Genomic DNA, 17,262 nt, shown 5'->3' on the forward strand with positions numbered 1-17,262 from the left:
TTTGATGTTTGTTTACAGTTTTTTTTTTTTTTTTTATTTCAGTTTATTAAGGCTGTAATGGATGAGGATTATAAACTAGCGTGGAAGCTTTGTCAAATGAGTAAGTATTTAGTTGTTCTTAAAACATTTGAATGCATATAGAACCGACAGAAAATGTCTATTCTAACATTATATGAATATAATAGACATCATGTAATGAAATATTTGTAGAATATGCATGCACTTTATACAATTTTATTTTTCCTCTACATCCCTTTCTCTCTTCCCCTCTCTGGTATTAAAGCTATGCTGCTCTGTGTAGAGTAATTCATGAAAGATTTGGATTAGTCTTTTTTTTTTTTATAGTACATCAAATGCATCTGATTCTTCAACTTTACAGTATATGTAATCCCGCACATTGTAAAACAATCTATTCACTTTAAAACAGGAATGAAAGGCAAAATATTTGTGTATGCATATTAAAAATAACCCATTTTTTTCCAGTTTTTTATAAGTGGCCACATACTCTCTGTTTTCAGCTGCATAAGGAGCTCTGAAAGCTAGGAGAGGAAAAACAGCAGTACACTGGTCTTCCCAGTGAATGGCTGTACAGGGGGAGGGGGGAGGGATGTCAGCACAAGCCTGATCATTGGAGGAGAGCTGTCTAAGTTCCCACCACAGCCCAAATCCTGACTTTGCTGTTCTCTCCTGTGTAGTGTGGTCAGTTTTTAATAGGAAAGCAGAGGCAGGAACACCAGGTTTTTCACACAGGTGAAACAATATAAAGGGAACAGGATACCTTTTTTATACAAGTACATGGCACAGCAGACACATGTCAAGAATGTGAAATGTTGGGTTTGCATATCCTTTAAGTCAGAGGCTGAAAGGTAATTTTAACCTATCCATTTCTGCCCTATTAACTGACCATGCACACTCAGAAGCTAGGAGAAAGTGTAAAGTCATGCAAGATGTCAAACTGTAGGCTACTTCTTACCCCTGCACTCAAACTAGAGTGTCAGTCACAGGCAGGGCTGGTGCTAGACTATTTTGCACCCTATGCAAGACCAGCTACTTGCACCAAAAAAAAAAACTAAATGTTTTTTTTAAAAACAGTAAAAAATATTGGTCCTGATACATTACTTGATATCCGTGATGTTTCTCTGGACACTGGACTTTGTGTGATGCCCAGAAGGGTGTGCCACACTGGGATCACAGAAACCTTGGTCTCTTAATGAATGTGGAGCCCTGACATTGGCTCTCACATCCTGGCTCTGTTGTGAGGAGTGCAGAGGTGCTTCCATTCAGGGAGGCTCCGTGTGACTACCTGGTACCCTGCCAAGACACCATGCACTATGGACCATTACTGTTAAGGTCACTACCATGTCTCCACCATGGCCACGTCATCTGCAGAGCAATACCTGGGCTTTCCAGACCTGGTGGAGGAGGAGAAAAGCACCCTCCAGCCCCCCCCCCCCCCCCCCCCCCCCATGGACCACATGGTTGAATGCTCCCCCATTGCCACCAGGGTTGAGCTCTCTCAAGAGCCTGCTTCAGAAGTACCATCTGAGGAGGCAATTGAGGCACTGCCACTTACAGCAGCACACCCAGCAGAGGTTAGTGGTTCTTTAGGACCATTAGAGCTACAGCCATCTGCCATACCCACAGGGGAACACCATAGTTTGTGGTGGTGTGTAGGCCCTTCAGGCCCTACTGAGGAGCTCTGTGAGTGGCCTGGGGCTTTGTGGGGCATCCCTGAAGGCATTACCATGGTGTAGGAGCCAGAAGAATCTGTGGCTCACTTCACTTTACCTGCAACATCTTCACCGGTCCCCACAGCTGTTTTACCTGAGAGGGGGTGCTATCACAAGATCCTTAACCCCTGGGATACCTGGTGCTCTCCTTACATGAATCAAAGGAGGAGGAAGGGGAGGAGAAAACAAGTCCCCTGGAGATCCCCCAATGCCCACCACCCTACCTGCCCCCAGGGCAGGGGCAGAGCTGCCACCTCAAGCGTTTGTCACGGCTCCAGTGGCGGATGATCAGGCACATTGGTGAACTCTGAGTAGAGTTCCCCTATGTCCTGGAAGCTTTTTTTCGTACCTTAGAGGCACTGTGGCAGCAGTGGTATGAGGCTGCTGTCTGGGACAATTTACAGGTGCCTGAACACCATCACCACCACTGTGTATATCGAGAGTAGAACTATGGAAGCTATATTCACATGGACAAGGTGGCGGTGGCTCGTTCCAATTCCAAGGACATCCATTATTAAGTAGTTAGGAAGGTCCTGGGTACTAAGGAGTACCCAGAACCCAAACACTATGTCTAGTTTGCCCTGCAAAATTCTTTGATTCTGTTGTTTTTTTTTTTATCAGCAATGCATTTTCTTTACTGCATATTGTGTATGTGATTTGTTCCTATTGAAGTATGGCCTCAATAGGAACAAATCACATACACAATATGTAGGTACGAGTCGCGGAGGTGTGTTCAATAGCAGCGAGCAGCAGGGTGCAGTCTTCTGGTGGAAGCCAGCAGAGTCTTAGGAAGCCGGCAGAAAGTAAGGAGCCAGCGGCCATGGCTGCTCCCTAGGCAGCTGCCTAGGTTGCCTAGTGGTAGCACAAAAAAAAGGTTATTGTATCAGAGTGGTACTGTGGACACTACATAATATATAGGTATATATAGGTACAAATATAAGGTGCCACATTCTATTGAGATTAGGAGAAATTCAATAAAAAGAGCTTGGACGTTTTAGACACAACAACACAAAGATTACAAAAATAGAAATGTATGTAGAAAAAAATGACAAAAGATATAAAATCACAGTGATAAAATGAACCAAAGAGAAGAATATATAGCTAAATATAACCGACTTATTGCTACATGGAATCTGACAACAAATAAATTTGCTGTAAAGTAACGGTGAATCCAAGAGTACAGTTATGTTGTAGTGAAGTAATATCTTGCTCTACATGTTGCGCTCCTTGCGCTTCTTCGGGAGAATTTGTGTAACTATTTAAATATAGAGAAAGAAAATGCATAAGGGACATATAATAAATACAAACATTTAACAATTAATATGGTCTTCCATTTCACCCATCCCTCCCCATGAGGTGGGTAGCCCACAAGGCGACCACACAGACAATAAAGGCAAACCAGGCAACTATGGGGGCATGCATAACATGATAATAAGTTTAAAAATAATGTATATATATTGTATAGTATACAGATATACTTTAGTGTATAAAGTAACTCAATTGAGTATACATGTGCGTGTTAATTAATCTGCGCTAACCCAAACACCCATGTATGTAATACCTAAACAAAGTAGGTGAAAAACATGATAAAAATAGTTAAATATTGAGTGAATGCTGCTATTTTCTGACAAATTTAAATACTTAATTCAGACAAATTATATAAACACAAAGAAGATTGCGCAAACTGATGCAACCAAATATGTGAAAAAGATGCAACACATTACGAAATAAATTAATCTCTGATGTGAAAAAAATGACAACACATTAATTAACTTAATAAAGGTCATTAAATCTATGCTAAATTAATGAAAGTGAATAAAGGATAAACATCCCAAAAAAATTAAAAATATCCACACAAATATTAATGTTGTGTCAAAAAGTGTCCAAACTGCAACAAAATAACAAAGTGCAAAAAAAACACAAGGAGGTTTTTGATGCCGCCCCTCACACTCTGCAAAATGATCCTGTGTTTCAACTCTGGAAGGTGAATCAATCAAATGGAGCCAGTTGGCCAAATCTGGTGGACCCCGGGTAATAAGGGTCAAACTCGCCTGGTAACAGCAACACACTGTAGTGATCTTTCACCCGATCGGCTCCGGGGATTGGGTCAGCGGCTCTTTCTTGTCAGGAACACTTCTTTAAGTCCTTTAGTTCTCCCATTTAGAGGAGTGTATTTCTCCCATGATTGAAACACAGGACCACTTAGCAGAGTTTGAGGGGCAGCATCAAAAACCTCTTTGTGTTTTTTTTGCACTTTGTTATTTTGTTGCACTTTTTGACACGACAACATAAATATTTGTGTTGTATTATCCTTTGTTCACTTTAAATTAATCTATGATAAATTAATGACCTTTAGTCAATCATTGATGTGTTGTAATTTTTTCACATCAGACATTCATTTATTTAGTAATGTGTTGCACCTTTTTCACATATTTGGTTGCAACAGTTTGAGCAATCTTCTTTGTGTTTTATATAATTGGGTATACACCCAGTACTTGCAATGAACTCTAAAACACAGGCTAACAGCTAAAAGCAATGCAGACAAATTACAGAGCAGCTGCTGAGGGGTCAGAAAATCCCATCAGGGTAGAGATCTATGACCGACAATGCAGAGTAGGTAAAAAAATGGCAAAATAATAATAACTAGATGTGCCACAGCAAAAACTTTGCAAACTCACCCCTTGTAAACATGACCAAGGAGGTATAGAGCTGAAGGTAGATGCAGTGAAGTGGCAGAGAAAGGTGAAGAAATGAGAGCTAGCACAAATCCCCCTTCATAGTAAACATTGCCACAAATTTACACAAAGTAATTGATCACAGACTCCCCAGAAAGTTAAACGCTGCTGAGTATAATGCTGGATAGTCTAATGCCACGTACACACGATCGGAATTATGGTCGGAAAAAGCTCTGATGGTTTTCCCAACGGAATTCCGATGGGATTTGGCTCAAGCTGTCTTGAATACACACGGTCACACCAAATTCCGACCGCCAAGAACACGGTGACATACAACACGTGCGATGGGACTAGAAAAAGGAAGTTCAATACCCAGTAGCCAATAGCTTCCATCTCGTAGTTGAATCTGAGCATCTGTGAGTTTTTGCGCGTTGGGATTTTGCTTGCGGGAATTCGGACAGCTAAATTCCGATGGAGCATACACACAGTTGCATTTTCTGATGAAATGCTCTCATCGGTCTTTTGCTGACCAAAATTTCAATTGTGTGTAAGTGGCATCGGAATAAAAAGAGGGATTATTTAAGCCATATTGTAGAGATGATAGGAAAAGGACCAGACTTAATGCAGAGAAATAAAATTAAATACCTTTGCCAGAGAGACCTTTGCCCTCAAAAACGTGCAGCCGCCTGTGTAGTAACACACAAGTGTGTGTGACTCAATGAGATGCCAAGACAGCGTACCTGTGTATGCACGTCCCGTCTGTGTTCAACCAATTGGCATGAGAGCCAAGGTGACGTCATCCAGACCGGCCGAAGAATGTCACTGCACATGCACCCAGTCCACATAGACACGCCCGCGCAGTAGAAGGTAGTACAGCACAGAACACAAGTGTCCGGCGGATAGTGATGTAAAGTGGACTAGGTGTGAGGACAAATGCCTCCCAACTGGTCCTCTGCACACTGCAAATGTATATGCAGAATACGGCACTGGAAGGCCACATGGTGCTGGGATCAAGCCAAAAAATGCCTATGGTGGACAACAAGACGCAACTACCAGAAGTAGGGGGGAGGAGACAAAACCAATAACAATCAATAGAGGTCACAAATAAGAATAATGATGGTAATAATAGGTAAATATAAACATAAAATAAAATGCTCAAAATGTCCAATGTATGAATGACTGTCTAATGTAATTCACTCATATAGTATGCTTTAAAAATACTCTAAACAAAAAAAATATGTATGTATATAATGGGGGAAGAGCATGAAACAGAGGCAAAACTTAATTGACAATCTTTTTTGAAGGCTTGGATGTGTGCAGGATATGTCAAAGAAAGGACAGGTCAGAGGCATCTATTATTTGGTTTTTGAAGTAGAAGTATTAATGAGTATTAGAATCAAATTTTATATGAACTGAAAAAATTGATTAGACAGAGAAACAAGAATAATGACCAAAACGATCAAAATCGTAAATGGGTGGAGATTCTATCCGATGAGGGATGTAAAGAGTGTCAAGAATGTGAGAGTCATGCGGGGAATTTAGAGAAATGGTTTGTACGATTGGGCCTCATTAATGCTGGTGCATGTGTGGCATTGAAGAGCTCAATCCAGATAGTCTCCCTCTGGAGAATGAATTTGCCCCACCAAGGACACCACAAAATTATGGTAGAGATCCAGGTGTCTACTCGCAGCAGTTAACATTTTACCATTTGCTGAGTAGTTGACGTGATCCTTGATGCTTGAACGAAAATGCCTGGCTGTTTTCCCCACATAAAAGGCTCCACTTTTACAGGACATAAGATAAACAACCCCCTGTGTGTCGCAATCCGCATGGAAATTGGGAGAAAATATTTCTCCATTAGGAAGCATGAATTGGGTCCCTACAGAGATCCAGGAGCAAAAAGCACATTTCCCACATCTTGTTATACCATGATGATGGTATCTAGAACAGGGATTAGCGGATGAATGACTTGATGTTAGTTTATCCTTCAGGGATCTAGCCGTTCTAAAAAATGATCTCTGGGCATGAGCTAATATGTTTACTAAGGATAGGATCCCCTTGTAGGAGTGGTCAGTGATTTGATAATATATTGCGTAACTCACCATGTTGTTTAGAGTATCCGGTAATATATTTGACAGTATACTTAGGTGAGACGGTCTTGGTCTTATACAGGAGTGAATTGCGAGACTGACACAGTGCTTTATTAAAAGCACTGAGTAGTAACGATTTACTATAGCCTTTTGATCGAAGGTGAGTTCGAGGAAGATTAACCTGGATTTTAAACTCTTCGAGATGGGTACAGTTGCGATGTAACCTCACATACTGAGCATAAGGGATACTTTTAAAAAGGGCTTTCGGGGGGAGCACTATCAGCATGTAACAGTGTATTCCCAGTTGTCTATTTTCTAAAGTGTTGAGGCTAACCAATAATCTTTATCTTTACCCAATTCATGCTTCCTAATGGAAAAATATTTCTCCCAATTTCCACGCGGATTGCGACTAATAGGGGTTTGTTTATCTCATGTCCTGTGAATGTGGATGCTTTTATGTGGGGAAAAGGCCCACTCGTACAAACTCTAAATTCCCCGCATGACTCTCACATTCCTGACACTCTTTACATCCCTCATCGAATAGAATTTCAACCTGTTTATGATTTTGATTGTTTTGGTCATTATTCTTGTCTCTCTGTCTAATCAATTTTTTCAGTTCATATAAATTTTGATTCTAATACTCATTAATATTTCTACTTCAAACTCCAAACAATAGGTGCCTCCGACCTGTCCTTTCATTGACATATCTTGCACACATCCAAGCCCTCAAAAGATTGGCAACTTGGTTTTGCCTCTGTTTCATGCTCTTTCCCATTATATACATATTCTTTTCTTTGTTTACAGTATTGTTAAAGCATACTATATGAGTGAATTACATTAGACGGTCACTCATACTTTGGACGTTTTGAGCATTTTATTTTCTGTTTATATTTACCTATTATTACCATCATTATTCTTATTTGTGATCTCTATTGATTGTTATTGATCTTCCGTTGTCTCACCCCCTTCTTCTGGTGGTTGCTCCTTGTTGTCCACCATAGGCATTCGTTGGCTTTATCCCAGCACTATGCGGTCACCCAGCGCCGTATCCCTCTTTTTACTCTTAGACTATCCGGCATTTTACTCAGAAGCGTTTACCTTTCTGGGGGGAGTCTGCAATCAAATACTTTGTGTAAATTTGTCGCAATGTTTACTATGAGGGGGGGATTTGTGAACATTGGTCGTGTTTACAATGGGTGAGTTTGCAATGATTTTGCTTTGGCACATATAGTTATGATTATTTTGCCATTTTGTTGACCTACTTGGCATTCTGTCATAGATCTCTACCCTCTGATGGGTTTTCTGATCCCTCAGCAGCCACTCTGTAATTCGTCTGCCTCGCTTTTAGCTGTGAGCCTGTGTTTTATATTTCATTGTAAGTAATATAACCCTACTCTTGGATTCACCGTTACTCAAATGTATTTGTTGTCAGATTCCATGTAGCGATGAGTCGGTTATATTTATCTATATATTCTTCTAATTGGTTCATTTTATCAGTATGATTGTATATATGTTTTGTCATTTTTTTTTTTTTCTAAATACATTTCTATTTTTGTAACCTTTGTGTTGTTGTGCCTAAAAAGTCCAAGCTCTCTTTATCGAATTTCTCCCATTGGTAGCACTGGCCCTGGTCACAGGCAATGTAACTGAAGCTAAAGCCCCATACACACTATCAGTTTTTCTGCTGAGTTTTTCCTTCAGGTTTACCAAAACCATGTAGTGCAAGGGCCTGCCAGTTTGCATACAAATTGAAACTCCAATGGTTTGACCTCATTTTATATGGTTTTGGTAAATCTGAAGGAAAAACTCAGCAGAAAAAACTGATAGTGTGTATGGGGCTTTAGTTAAGGAAAATATAGATTTTTCATAAGTAAGCCTTTAGACCTTTAGAAAATACTGCCTATTCAAATTACCAGGTAAGCCCAAGACTGGTTGTTATATTATATATTTTCATGTGACAACACTGAAGAAATTACACTTTGCTACAGTGTAAAGTAGTGAGTGTACAGCTTGTATAACAGTGTAAATTTGTTGTCCCCTCAAAATAACTCAGCACACAGCCATTAATGTCTAAACTGCTGGCAACAAAAGTGAGTACACCCTTGAGTGAAAATGTCCAAATTGGATTCAATTATCAATTTTCCCTCCCTGGTGTCATGTGACTCGTTAGTGTTACAAGGTCTCAGGTGTGAATGGGAAGCAGGTGTGTTAAATTTGGTGTTATCACTCTCTCATATTGGTCACTGGAAGTTCAACATGGCACCTCATGGCAAAGAACTTTCTGAGGATCTGGAAAAAAAGAATTGTTGCTCTACATAAAGATGGCCTAGGCCAGTGATGGCGAACCTTGGCACCCCAGATGTTTTGGAACTACATTTCCCATGATGCTCCACTACCGCAGAGTGCATGAGGCTATAAGAAGATTGCCAAGACCCTGAAATTGAGCTGCAGCACGGTGGCCAAGACCATACAGTGATTTAACAGGACAGGTTCCACTCAGAAAAGGCCTCACCATGGTTGACCAAAGAAGTTGAGTGCACGTGCTCAGCGTCATATCCTATCCAGTGGTTGTCTTTGGGAAACGGACGTATGAGTACTGCCAGCATTGCTGCAGAGGTTGAAGGGGTGGGGGGTCAGCCCATCAGTGCTCAGAGCATATGCCGCACACTGCATCAAATTGGTCTGCATGGCTGTCATCCCAGAAGGAAGCCTCTTCTAAAGATGATGCAAAGAACGCCTGCAAACAGTTTTCTGAAGACAAGCAGACTAAGGACATGGATTACTGGAACCATGCCCTGTGGTCAGATGAGACCAAGATAAACTTTTTTGGTTCAGATGGTGTCAAGCGTCTTTGGCGGCAACCAGGTGATGAGTACAAAGACAAGTGTGTCTTGCCTATAGTCAAGCATGGTGGTGGGAGTATCATGGTCTGGGGCTGCATGAGTGCTGCCAGCACTGGGAAGCTACAGTTCATTGAGGGAACCATGAATGCCAACATGTGCTGTGACATACTGAAGCAGAGCATGATCCCTTCCATTCAGAGACTGGGCCACAGGGGAGTATTCCAACATAATAATGGCCCCAAACACATCCCTCCAAGACGACCACTGCCTTGCTAAAGAAGCTGAGGGTAAAGGTGATGGACTGGCCAAGCATGTCTCCAGACATAAACCCTATTGAGCATCTGTGAGGCATCCTCAAAGGGAAGGTGGAGGAGCGCAAGGTCTCTAACATCCACCAGCTCTGTGATGTCATCATGAAGAAGTGGAAGAGAACTCCAGTGCAACCTGTAAAACTCTGGTGAACTCCAGGCCCAAGGGGGTTAAGGCAGTGCTGGAAAATAATGGTGGCCACACAAAATATTGACACTTTGGGCCCAATTTGGACATTTTCACTTAGGGGTGTACTCATTTTTGTTGCCAGCGGTTTAGACATTAATGGCTGTGTGTTGAGTTATTTTGAGGGGAGAGTAGTTTACACTGTTATACAAGCTGTATGTACACTCACTACTCAATGCAGCCTCTGTGCCCATCATTGCAGCCTCACATGCCCAACATTACAGCCTCACTGTGCCCTCATTGCAGCCTTACTGTGCCCTCATTGCAGCCTTACTGTGCCCATCATTGCCGCCTTACTTTTCCCTCATTGCAGCCTCTCTGTGATTATCGTTGCAGCCTCACATGCCCATCATTGCCGCCTTACTGTGCCCTCATTGCAGCCTTACTGTGCCCATCATTGCCGCCTTACTGTGCCCTCATTGCAGCCTCACCATCATTGCCACCTTACTGTGCCCATCATTGCCACCTTACTGTGTTCCCATTGCAGCCTCACTGTGCTCCCATTGCAGCCTCACTGTGCCCTCATTGCAGCCTTACTGTGCCCACATCGCAGGCTTACTGTGCCCATCATTGCCGCCTTACCATGCCCTCATTGCAGCCCTACTGTGCCCATCATTGTTGCCTTACTGTGCCCTCATTGCAGCCTCACCATGACCTTATTGCAGCCTTACTGTGCCCATCATTGTCACCTTATCGTGCCCTCATTTCAGCCTTGCTGTGCCCATCATTGCCACCTTACTGTGCCGATCTTTGGCGCCTTACTGTGCCCTCATTGCAGCCTCACCATGTCCTCATTGCAGCCTTACTGTGTCCTCATTACAGCCTTATCATCATTGCAGCCTTAGTGTCTGGATTACACACAGCAGTCAGCAGGCATCTCTCGCTGTGTCACGGAGCTGTGAAATGTTCAGCTGCGCTATGACAAAAGTCCCACCCTCCTCCTAGACCAGCTCATGTGATAGACAGAACACTGCGTCTATCACACGGGCTGGTGTAGGAGGGGGGCGGGACTTTCATCATAGCGCGGCCAAACATTTCACAGCTCCATGACAAAGCGGTCTCCCTTGACAACTTGGAGGAGGAGGAGGGAGGGGAGCCACAGTATAAATAAAAGCAGCCCGGGGCAAGCAGCCTACTGGGAAATGCCCTGATATCCCGGTAGGCCAGTCCGGTCCTGATGGCAGGTGACACGCTCAGGGCTCCCACTGATTCTGCATTATGGTGAGTTGAACTATTTCATTTTATATTACAATGTAATAATAGAAATAATGGGCTTCAATCATCCTGACACCATAACAACCATGGTGCCGGGATGATTGAAGCGCTAACACCAGGTGTTTGGAGTATCTTTATCTGCTGATTGTTAAACTTTCTGAAATACACATATTTCTATTGTGGTGTAGGATCTGGGCCTGCTGTCCCCCCACCTCCCTTTCTTTCTTTCTTTCTTTCTTTCTTTCTTTCTTTCTTTCTTTCTTTTTCTCCTTTTTGTTTCTTCCTCCATCCCTAGTTCATCTCAGACTCTAACCACACCCCTTTTAAGCCATATCCTATATTTAGCTTAAACCACGCCCATTTTCCCTTCCCCCCCTTACAAATGAATGCCCCGTCCCCCAATTATAAAAAGTCTCCAACTACAGACAAAAAAGTGTCCCTATACATTTTTTTTTTAAATGTTGGCAGCTATGTATTTGGATTTCCAGGGGAGAGGAGAGTGGAAAGTGAAAGGTGAAAGTAAACTTGGCTCCAATCTCAGTCACAGCTCACAACAAGGTAAAGAGCAGCAAAAGACCCCCCACCCCCCCCCCCCCCCCCCGACTCAGGCATGTGTCTCATTACACAGAATGTCAATCAAAGAAGGGGCGTGGCACCATCAATTTCTTTATAGTGTCAGGTTTTTTTCTTTAGTCAGGAGAACGGGGAGGATTACAGATAACAGGCTATTCTACATGCCATACTATGCACAAATGATTTGTTCCCTTATTCTTTATTAAATTTAGTGTTCTGTTTGTATTTGACATTTACAACCACTTTAAAACAAAGCCCTCTAGCAGCACACTGTCGACACTTGCATCTTCACCCAGTCTTCTTTCCAGGTTTGCAGGCCCTGGCTGTTTGAATGGCCGAGCCGCGATGACGTCATTCCTGCGTATGCAAGCAGGAGTCATGGCCACAGCACAACTCTCTCAACGGATGGCATGTCGTCCATTGAGAGCGCAGTGCGCATGCAAATATCTCCTAAATGGTGCACATTTAGGAGATATTTACTGTGCCTACATGTAAGACCTATTATAGGCCTGTAGGTATAAATTAAAAAAAAATTGACTTTACTACTGCTTTGACGAAGCAGCTTTTGGCAGCTTGGTTAGAAGAGGTAAGTACCTTCATTACAAGGTTGTTTTAAAGCAGTGGAGTGTTATTGGTTGCTATGGGTTACTTCAATTTTTAAAGGCAGTTTATATTTTGTAGTTATTATTGTGCATCCCTACTAATATATTTTAAATATTTGGTTGCATATTTTAGTACTTATATATGAGCCAGAAAATCCAGAAGCAAAAGAATTTTCACCGCTGATTCAGAAAATGCTGCAGAATGGTAAATGTGTGGAATGTTTATAAGTTTGTTAAAAAAGTGTTTGTTGGTTTTCTAGCTCTGAAATGGTGAACAATTCTGTCTAGTTTAACAATTAAGTATTTTATATTTGGTCATAGACCCTGCTTTGGTCTAATCATTGAAAGCTTAGGTGCTGTTTTACTCAGGGGTGGACTGACAACTCATGGGGCCCCCGGGCAATAGGATATTATGGGGCCCCCGGGCAATCAGAGATTATGTTGCCAAACCGTATACACAAACGCACACACACAGTATACAATCACACAGTATACACAGATGTTTCTATTGGCTGAGAAGGTACTGGAGAGGTGGGGCAGCTATAATCTTGTGATTTTTAGACCAAAAGGATGTCGGTAAGGGACATTTCAGAGACAGATGTAAAAAAAAAAAAAAAACACAAATTTTTACATACTGTCCCTGGTTTTACTGAGGCTGGCAACCCTAATGGGGCCCCCTAGTGGCATGGGGCCCTCAGGCAATTCCCGAGTGGCCCAATGGTCAGTCCGCCCCTGGTTTTACTCCCCTTCCTCATCAGAATGTTATATTTACACACTGTTCTCTAATAGTGAAAAAACATGACTTTACTACCTTGGCCTGTCTAGATTGGGGCAATGTTTACTTAATGTGGATGTTGTGGACATGCTTCGAAATGCTGCTGCCACTGTCCATACAGTTGAATAGGCTGCCTTTAGTGGGTTTCTGCAAACGGTCTATGATACTGAATGAAAATAAAGAAAAAAAATACCAATCACGGGTAAAACATCCATATGCTGATATCAGTCATCTTTTCTTCATTTTAAATATGTGTCATAGAAAATATTTTTTAAACTAAGCACAATATCAGATGGGCTTTTGGGCGAATTGCTGAAATTATAAGTCATATTTTAACATTGGCACAAAGTACAACCTACAAAAGCAGGGAATGGTGATTTTAATATAGCCAGGAACAGAGAAGATTTACTATTATATAATTGTCACTGTTCAATATATTCTAGAAGAAGACCATACCAGCAATGATGGAGACAGTGAAGATACTGATGAAGATGATGATAGCAGTGATACTGATGACAGTGAAAGCAACTCTACTGAGACCTCTGAGGCATCCAGTGAAGATGAAGCAGACAATTAAATAATTCTATTTACCAAAACACCTTATGTGCCTCTATATATACTAGCTGTTATTGACTTCCCAAAAAAGTCAACATCGGCGTCTAAATTACTTACAACTACAAATATTTTATACTTGAAAGAACACGTTATAGCTTGACTGATTTTCTAAAGGATATTTTGAATATGTCTCTCCTTTTAATACAAGTGTTCCCTTTTTGCAAAGTGTATGTAAAACCTAAAGAGACCCTGATACCAGACCATTTTGACAAAAGTATTCCTCCTGCAAAAATAAATATTGTAAAGGAAAAACGCTGTAAGTAAACATTTAAATTATTTGTTTTTTCTGTGCTTTTACTGGTAATAATTGTAGGTTGGTGAAAGGGTCTGTCTATTAAAAGTCTACAGCTAGAGACAGACGTTTCTGCTCAAATATAGTGTATTATTGAAGAATCAAGACATGATTTAGAAAGGATCAGTAAACATTTTGAAGCATTTTGATGACCAGTTCAAGAGACAAGCCGGCTTTCTCCTAACATTTAAACTTCAAATGCTAACCTAACTGCAAAGTGAACACCTAACCTACCAGAACCCATAATCTAACCTTTAAAAGTAACCCTCCACCCTGGTCCCTGCTCGTCTGGCCAGAATGTACCCAAAGGCATCGCGCGTTAGGGGATGCTCCCTGCATGGCACTATGCTCCACATTTGGTGGAAATACCCCATGATATGCAGTTTTTGGAACAATTCTTCTGTATGCTTTGCTAATTGACAGTTCCCCCCCGATAGCTCAACAGGTTCACATTGCTTTGCTCAATGATTCCCCGCCAGGATTATCACACCTAATGTGGCGCTTGGTTTACTTTATATTTTTGGCAGCCAAAATAACTATTGTGGGATCCTGAAAGTCATCCTCTGTTTTCATCTGCCGTTTCTAAAAGAAAAAAAAAAAGGGTTTCCTGGACTATAGTCCATGAATGGGTTGCTAGTGTGATCAATGATAAATAAGCTCTGTTTGAGAAAACTTGGGAATCCTGGGTGACCTATATGAAGGTACCTTTATCTCCTATTTTATCCTTCATCCTCTCTGACTTTTACTCCTCCCTTTTCTTCTGTGACCTTTTCCTATTTTCCTCTCTCTGTTTTTTTTTTTCTTTTGAATTTATGGTTATTATTAGCCTATTTTGCAACTGCTATGTCCTCTGCAATGAGACCTCTGATGGCTTACAGTGAGGTATTCTTTGGTCCTTGTTTGTTTTCAGTATTGTAATAACCATCACGTAAGGCTATCCATGTGTTCTATTCTCTAACTTTCTCATTTTGTCAAACTCCAAATAAAAATTTTTGAACAAAAAAAAAAGTAACCCTCCACCCTAACCCTATATAAGACCCTGTATGAGTCTCGTGGCGAAAAAAGAAAACAGCAGTAAAATTGTACTGCCAAACTTCAGAGTGTGAACACTTCCACTTACCACCACAGATCATCTAATTTTTGTTCGCTGGATGTAGACTGAAAATACCACCGCTAACGTAGTTTGTTACTGCTTTTCTGCCTTTTCCTCTTTGACAGTAACCCTTTATGAGCCTTCACGTACTGTGGAACAGCTGAACTTAAGGTGTTCATAGGTTTACAAGAAGCAGTTAATGTGAAGGTACAATGTAACTTTTTGTAGATATTTCTTCTGGCTGTCATATAAACATGTACACCGCTCTTGCATGTATATGCGCAATTGATAATGGGGCAGAGAGCAAGAAGGGAAGTGGGCGGAGAAAGCTCCTAAAGAATAAGAATTAAACAAGGCTTTCCAACCAGTTTGAGCCTTTCCCATTAGTGACTGTCAGGGGATGGTCTGCTGCTGCCGTAGATCTAGAAAAGCCAGATCTAACAGTAATTAAAAACTGTGGCTGGCTTTAGTAGAGTATTTTTATTGTATTTTACAAGTGTAGGACATTTCAAAAACTTAAGCTATATACAGTATATAGTGTGTGTGTATAATATATGTGTGTGTGTGTGTGTGTGTGTGTGTGTGTGTGTGTGTGTGTGTGTATATATATATATATATATATATATATATATAAGTATAAGTATATGTCGTTTTGATTGTGTAAAAGATTTAGGCAGGTGTGAAGAATGCTTTCAAATATATATCTTAATTGCGAACAGAAGAAAAATCTAAATTAAATCAATATTTGGTATGACTACCCTTTGGCTTCAAACCAGCATCAGTTCTTCTCGATATACTTGCACACGGTTTCTAAAGGAACTGGGCAGGTAGGTTGTTCAAGTTATGTTTTCTTTTTTTTATCAATAACAATTTTATTCAAAGTTTTGTCAGATACATGGAAAATGCATAACTTAGTCTTCAAAACATGAGCCATTCGCTTTCTAAACTGACATGACTAGTCCGTTACTGAGGCTTGTAGCCTCTGATTATCTAATAGCCCTGTATCTTTCTTTTATAACAAGCTAACTCAACTGTTGTATACAAAGTAGCTATCAGCTAAACATATTAATTTGCATAACAAATAGTAAACGAGAGTCCGAGAGCGACTGCTAGTAGGGAAGGAAGAAAGAAAAGAAGGGAAGGGGGGGGGGGGAGGCAGGTCGCCATCAACCTGGGTCATTATTCGGGTCCTGTTGTTCCTCCCAGCGATGTCAAAGTTCCTAGACTTTATCATGTGCCTCAAAGAGGTCTTGTATTCTTGCTGTCATTTTCTCCATCAGCTCTACATCTTCAATCCTGGCAAAAGGGGCTTCGATGGGGGGGGGGGGGGTGTTGCGCTTCCAGTTCAGGGCCACTAGGCACCTTGCCGCTGTGAAGATGTGCCTAGTTAACTTTTTCTGTGGGGCCGGAACTTTCAATGGGGAGAGGCCAAGCAGAAAGTATTTAGGGGTGGCGGGGACTGCCTTTTCAAATAGATGGGTGAGCAGTTGCTGGACTGATTTCCAGAAAGGAACAATCAGTGGACAGTCCCAGTAAATGTGAATAAGTGTACCCTTGGCCCCCATGCAACGCCAGCAGCGATCTGAGCTGGCTGGAAATATTGCGTGTAGCATGTCTGGGGTCATGTACCAAAAGTACAAGATCTTGTATGCATTTTCTTTATAGAAGGTGCAGAGCGAGCTCTTGGCCACCTGGGCCCATATGGTCCCCCATTGTTCCTCCCCCAAGGCCTTCTCCCACTTTAGCATGTAGTTATGTTTGCCCATCGTTTCGAAGGGTTTTGCATTCAATATTTTTTATATATCTGAGATTTGGCCTTCTTGGGCCGAGCCCGCAAGTATTATGTTTTCAAAGGGGGTTGGAGGGGAAAATTGCAGATTTGGAGCAATTGTCAGGGCATGTTCAAGTTATGTTTTTAGATTCTTTCATTGATTGATTGTACATTAAAAAAAAAGTACAACGAAAAATAAATAAAGACAATACAAACAAACGCACATACATACAGCGTTTCCTATGTCTCTTCAGTTAGCAGCTGTTATGGGTACTACAACACAAAGTAAGGAATAGTCCACTGTAGAAAATTAAGCATTACTAAATTCAGACCAATCAGAATCTGTGAGCTGAACGTCCAGGGAGGACCATCTTGCTTGGGCAATAGAGAATCTAGGGTTGGAATCTGTCATTAAGGTGTAATAATATTCAGGAATCAATTATGTTGTATCCGGTCATCGCAATAGCTTCTCAAGGGGTGTAATTATCAGTGG

General features: G+C 41.4%; 1 protein-coding gene across 10 annotated transcripts in view; it reads left to right on the plus strand.

Annotated features, from left to right (window-relative positions):
• Positions 1 to 13,889, plus strand: part of ERICH2 (glutamate rich 2) — a 63,498-nt gene extending 49,609 nt beyond the window's left edge. For all 10 annotated transcript variants that reach the window (XM_077447970.1, XM_077447968.1, XM_077447969.1 and 7 more), the window contains 3 exons: positions 43 to 100; positions 12,357 to 12,428; positions 13,442 to 13,889. In XM_077447970.1, coding sequence (XP_077304096.1) covers positions 43 to 100; positions 12,357 to 12,428; positions 13,442 to 13,575 — 264 coding nt within the window. In that variant the 3' untranslated portion in view covers positions 13,576 to 13,889. The remainder of the gene's footprint in view (positions 1 to 42; positions 101 to 12,356; positions 12,429 to 13,441) is intronic.
• Positions 13,890 to 17,262: the final 3,373 nt, after the last annotated feature.

This window comes from Lithobates pipiens, unplaced genomic scaffold (assembly GCF_037356315.1).
Source record: "Lithobates pipiens isolate NorthernLeopardFrog02 unplaced genomic scaffold, aLitPip1_a1.2 Scaffold_22, whole genome shotgun sequence".
In the NCBI taxonomy this organism is placed as follows: domain Eukaryota; kingdom Metazoa; phylum Chordata; class Amphibia; order Anura; family Ranidae; genus Lithobates; species Lithobates pipiens.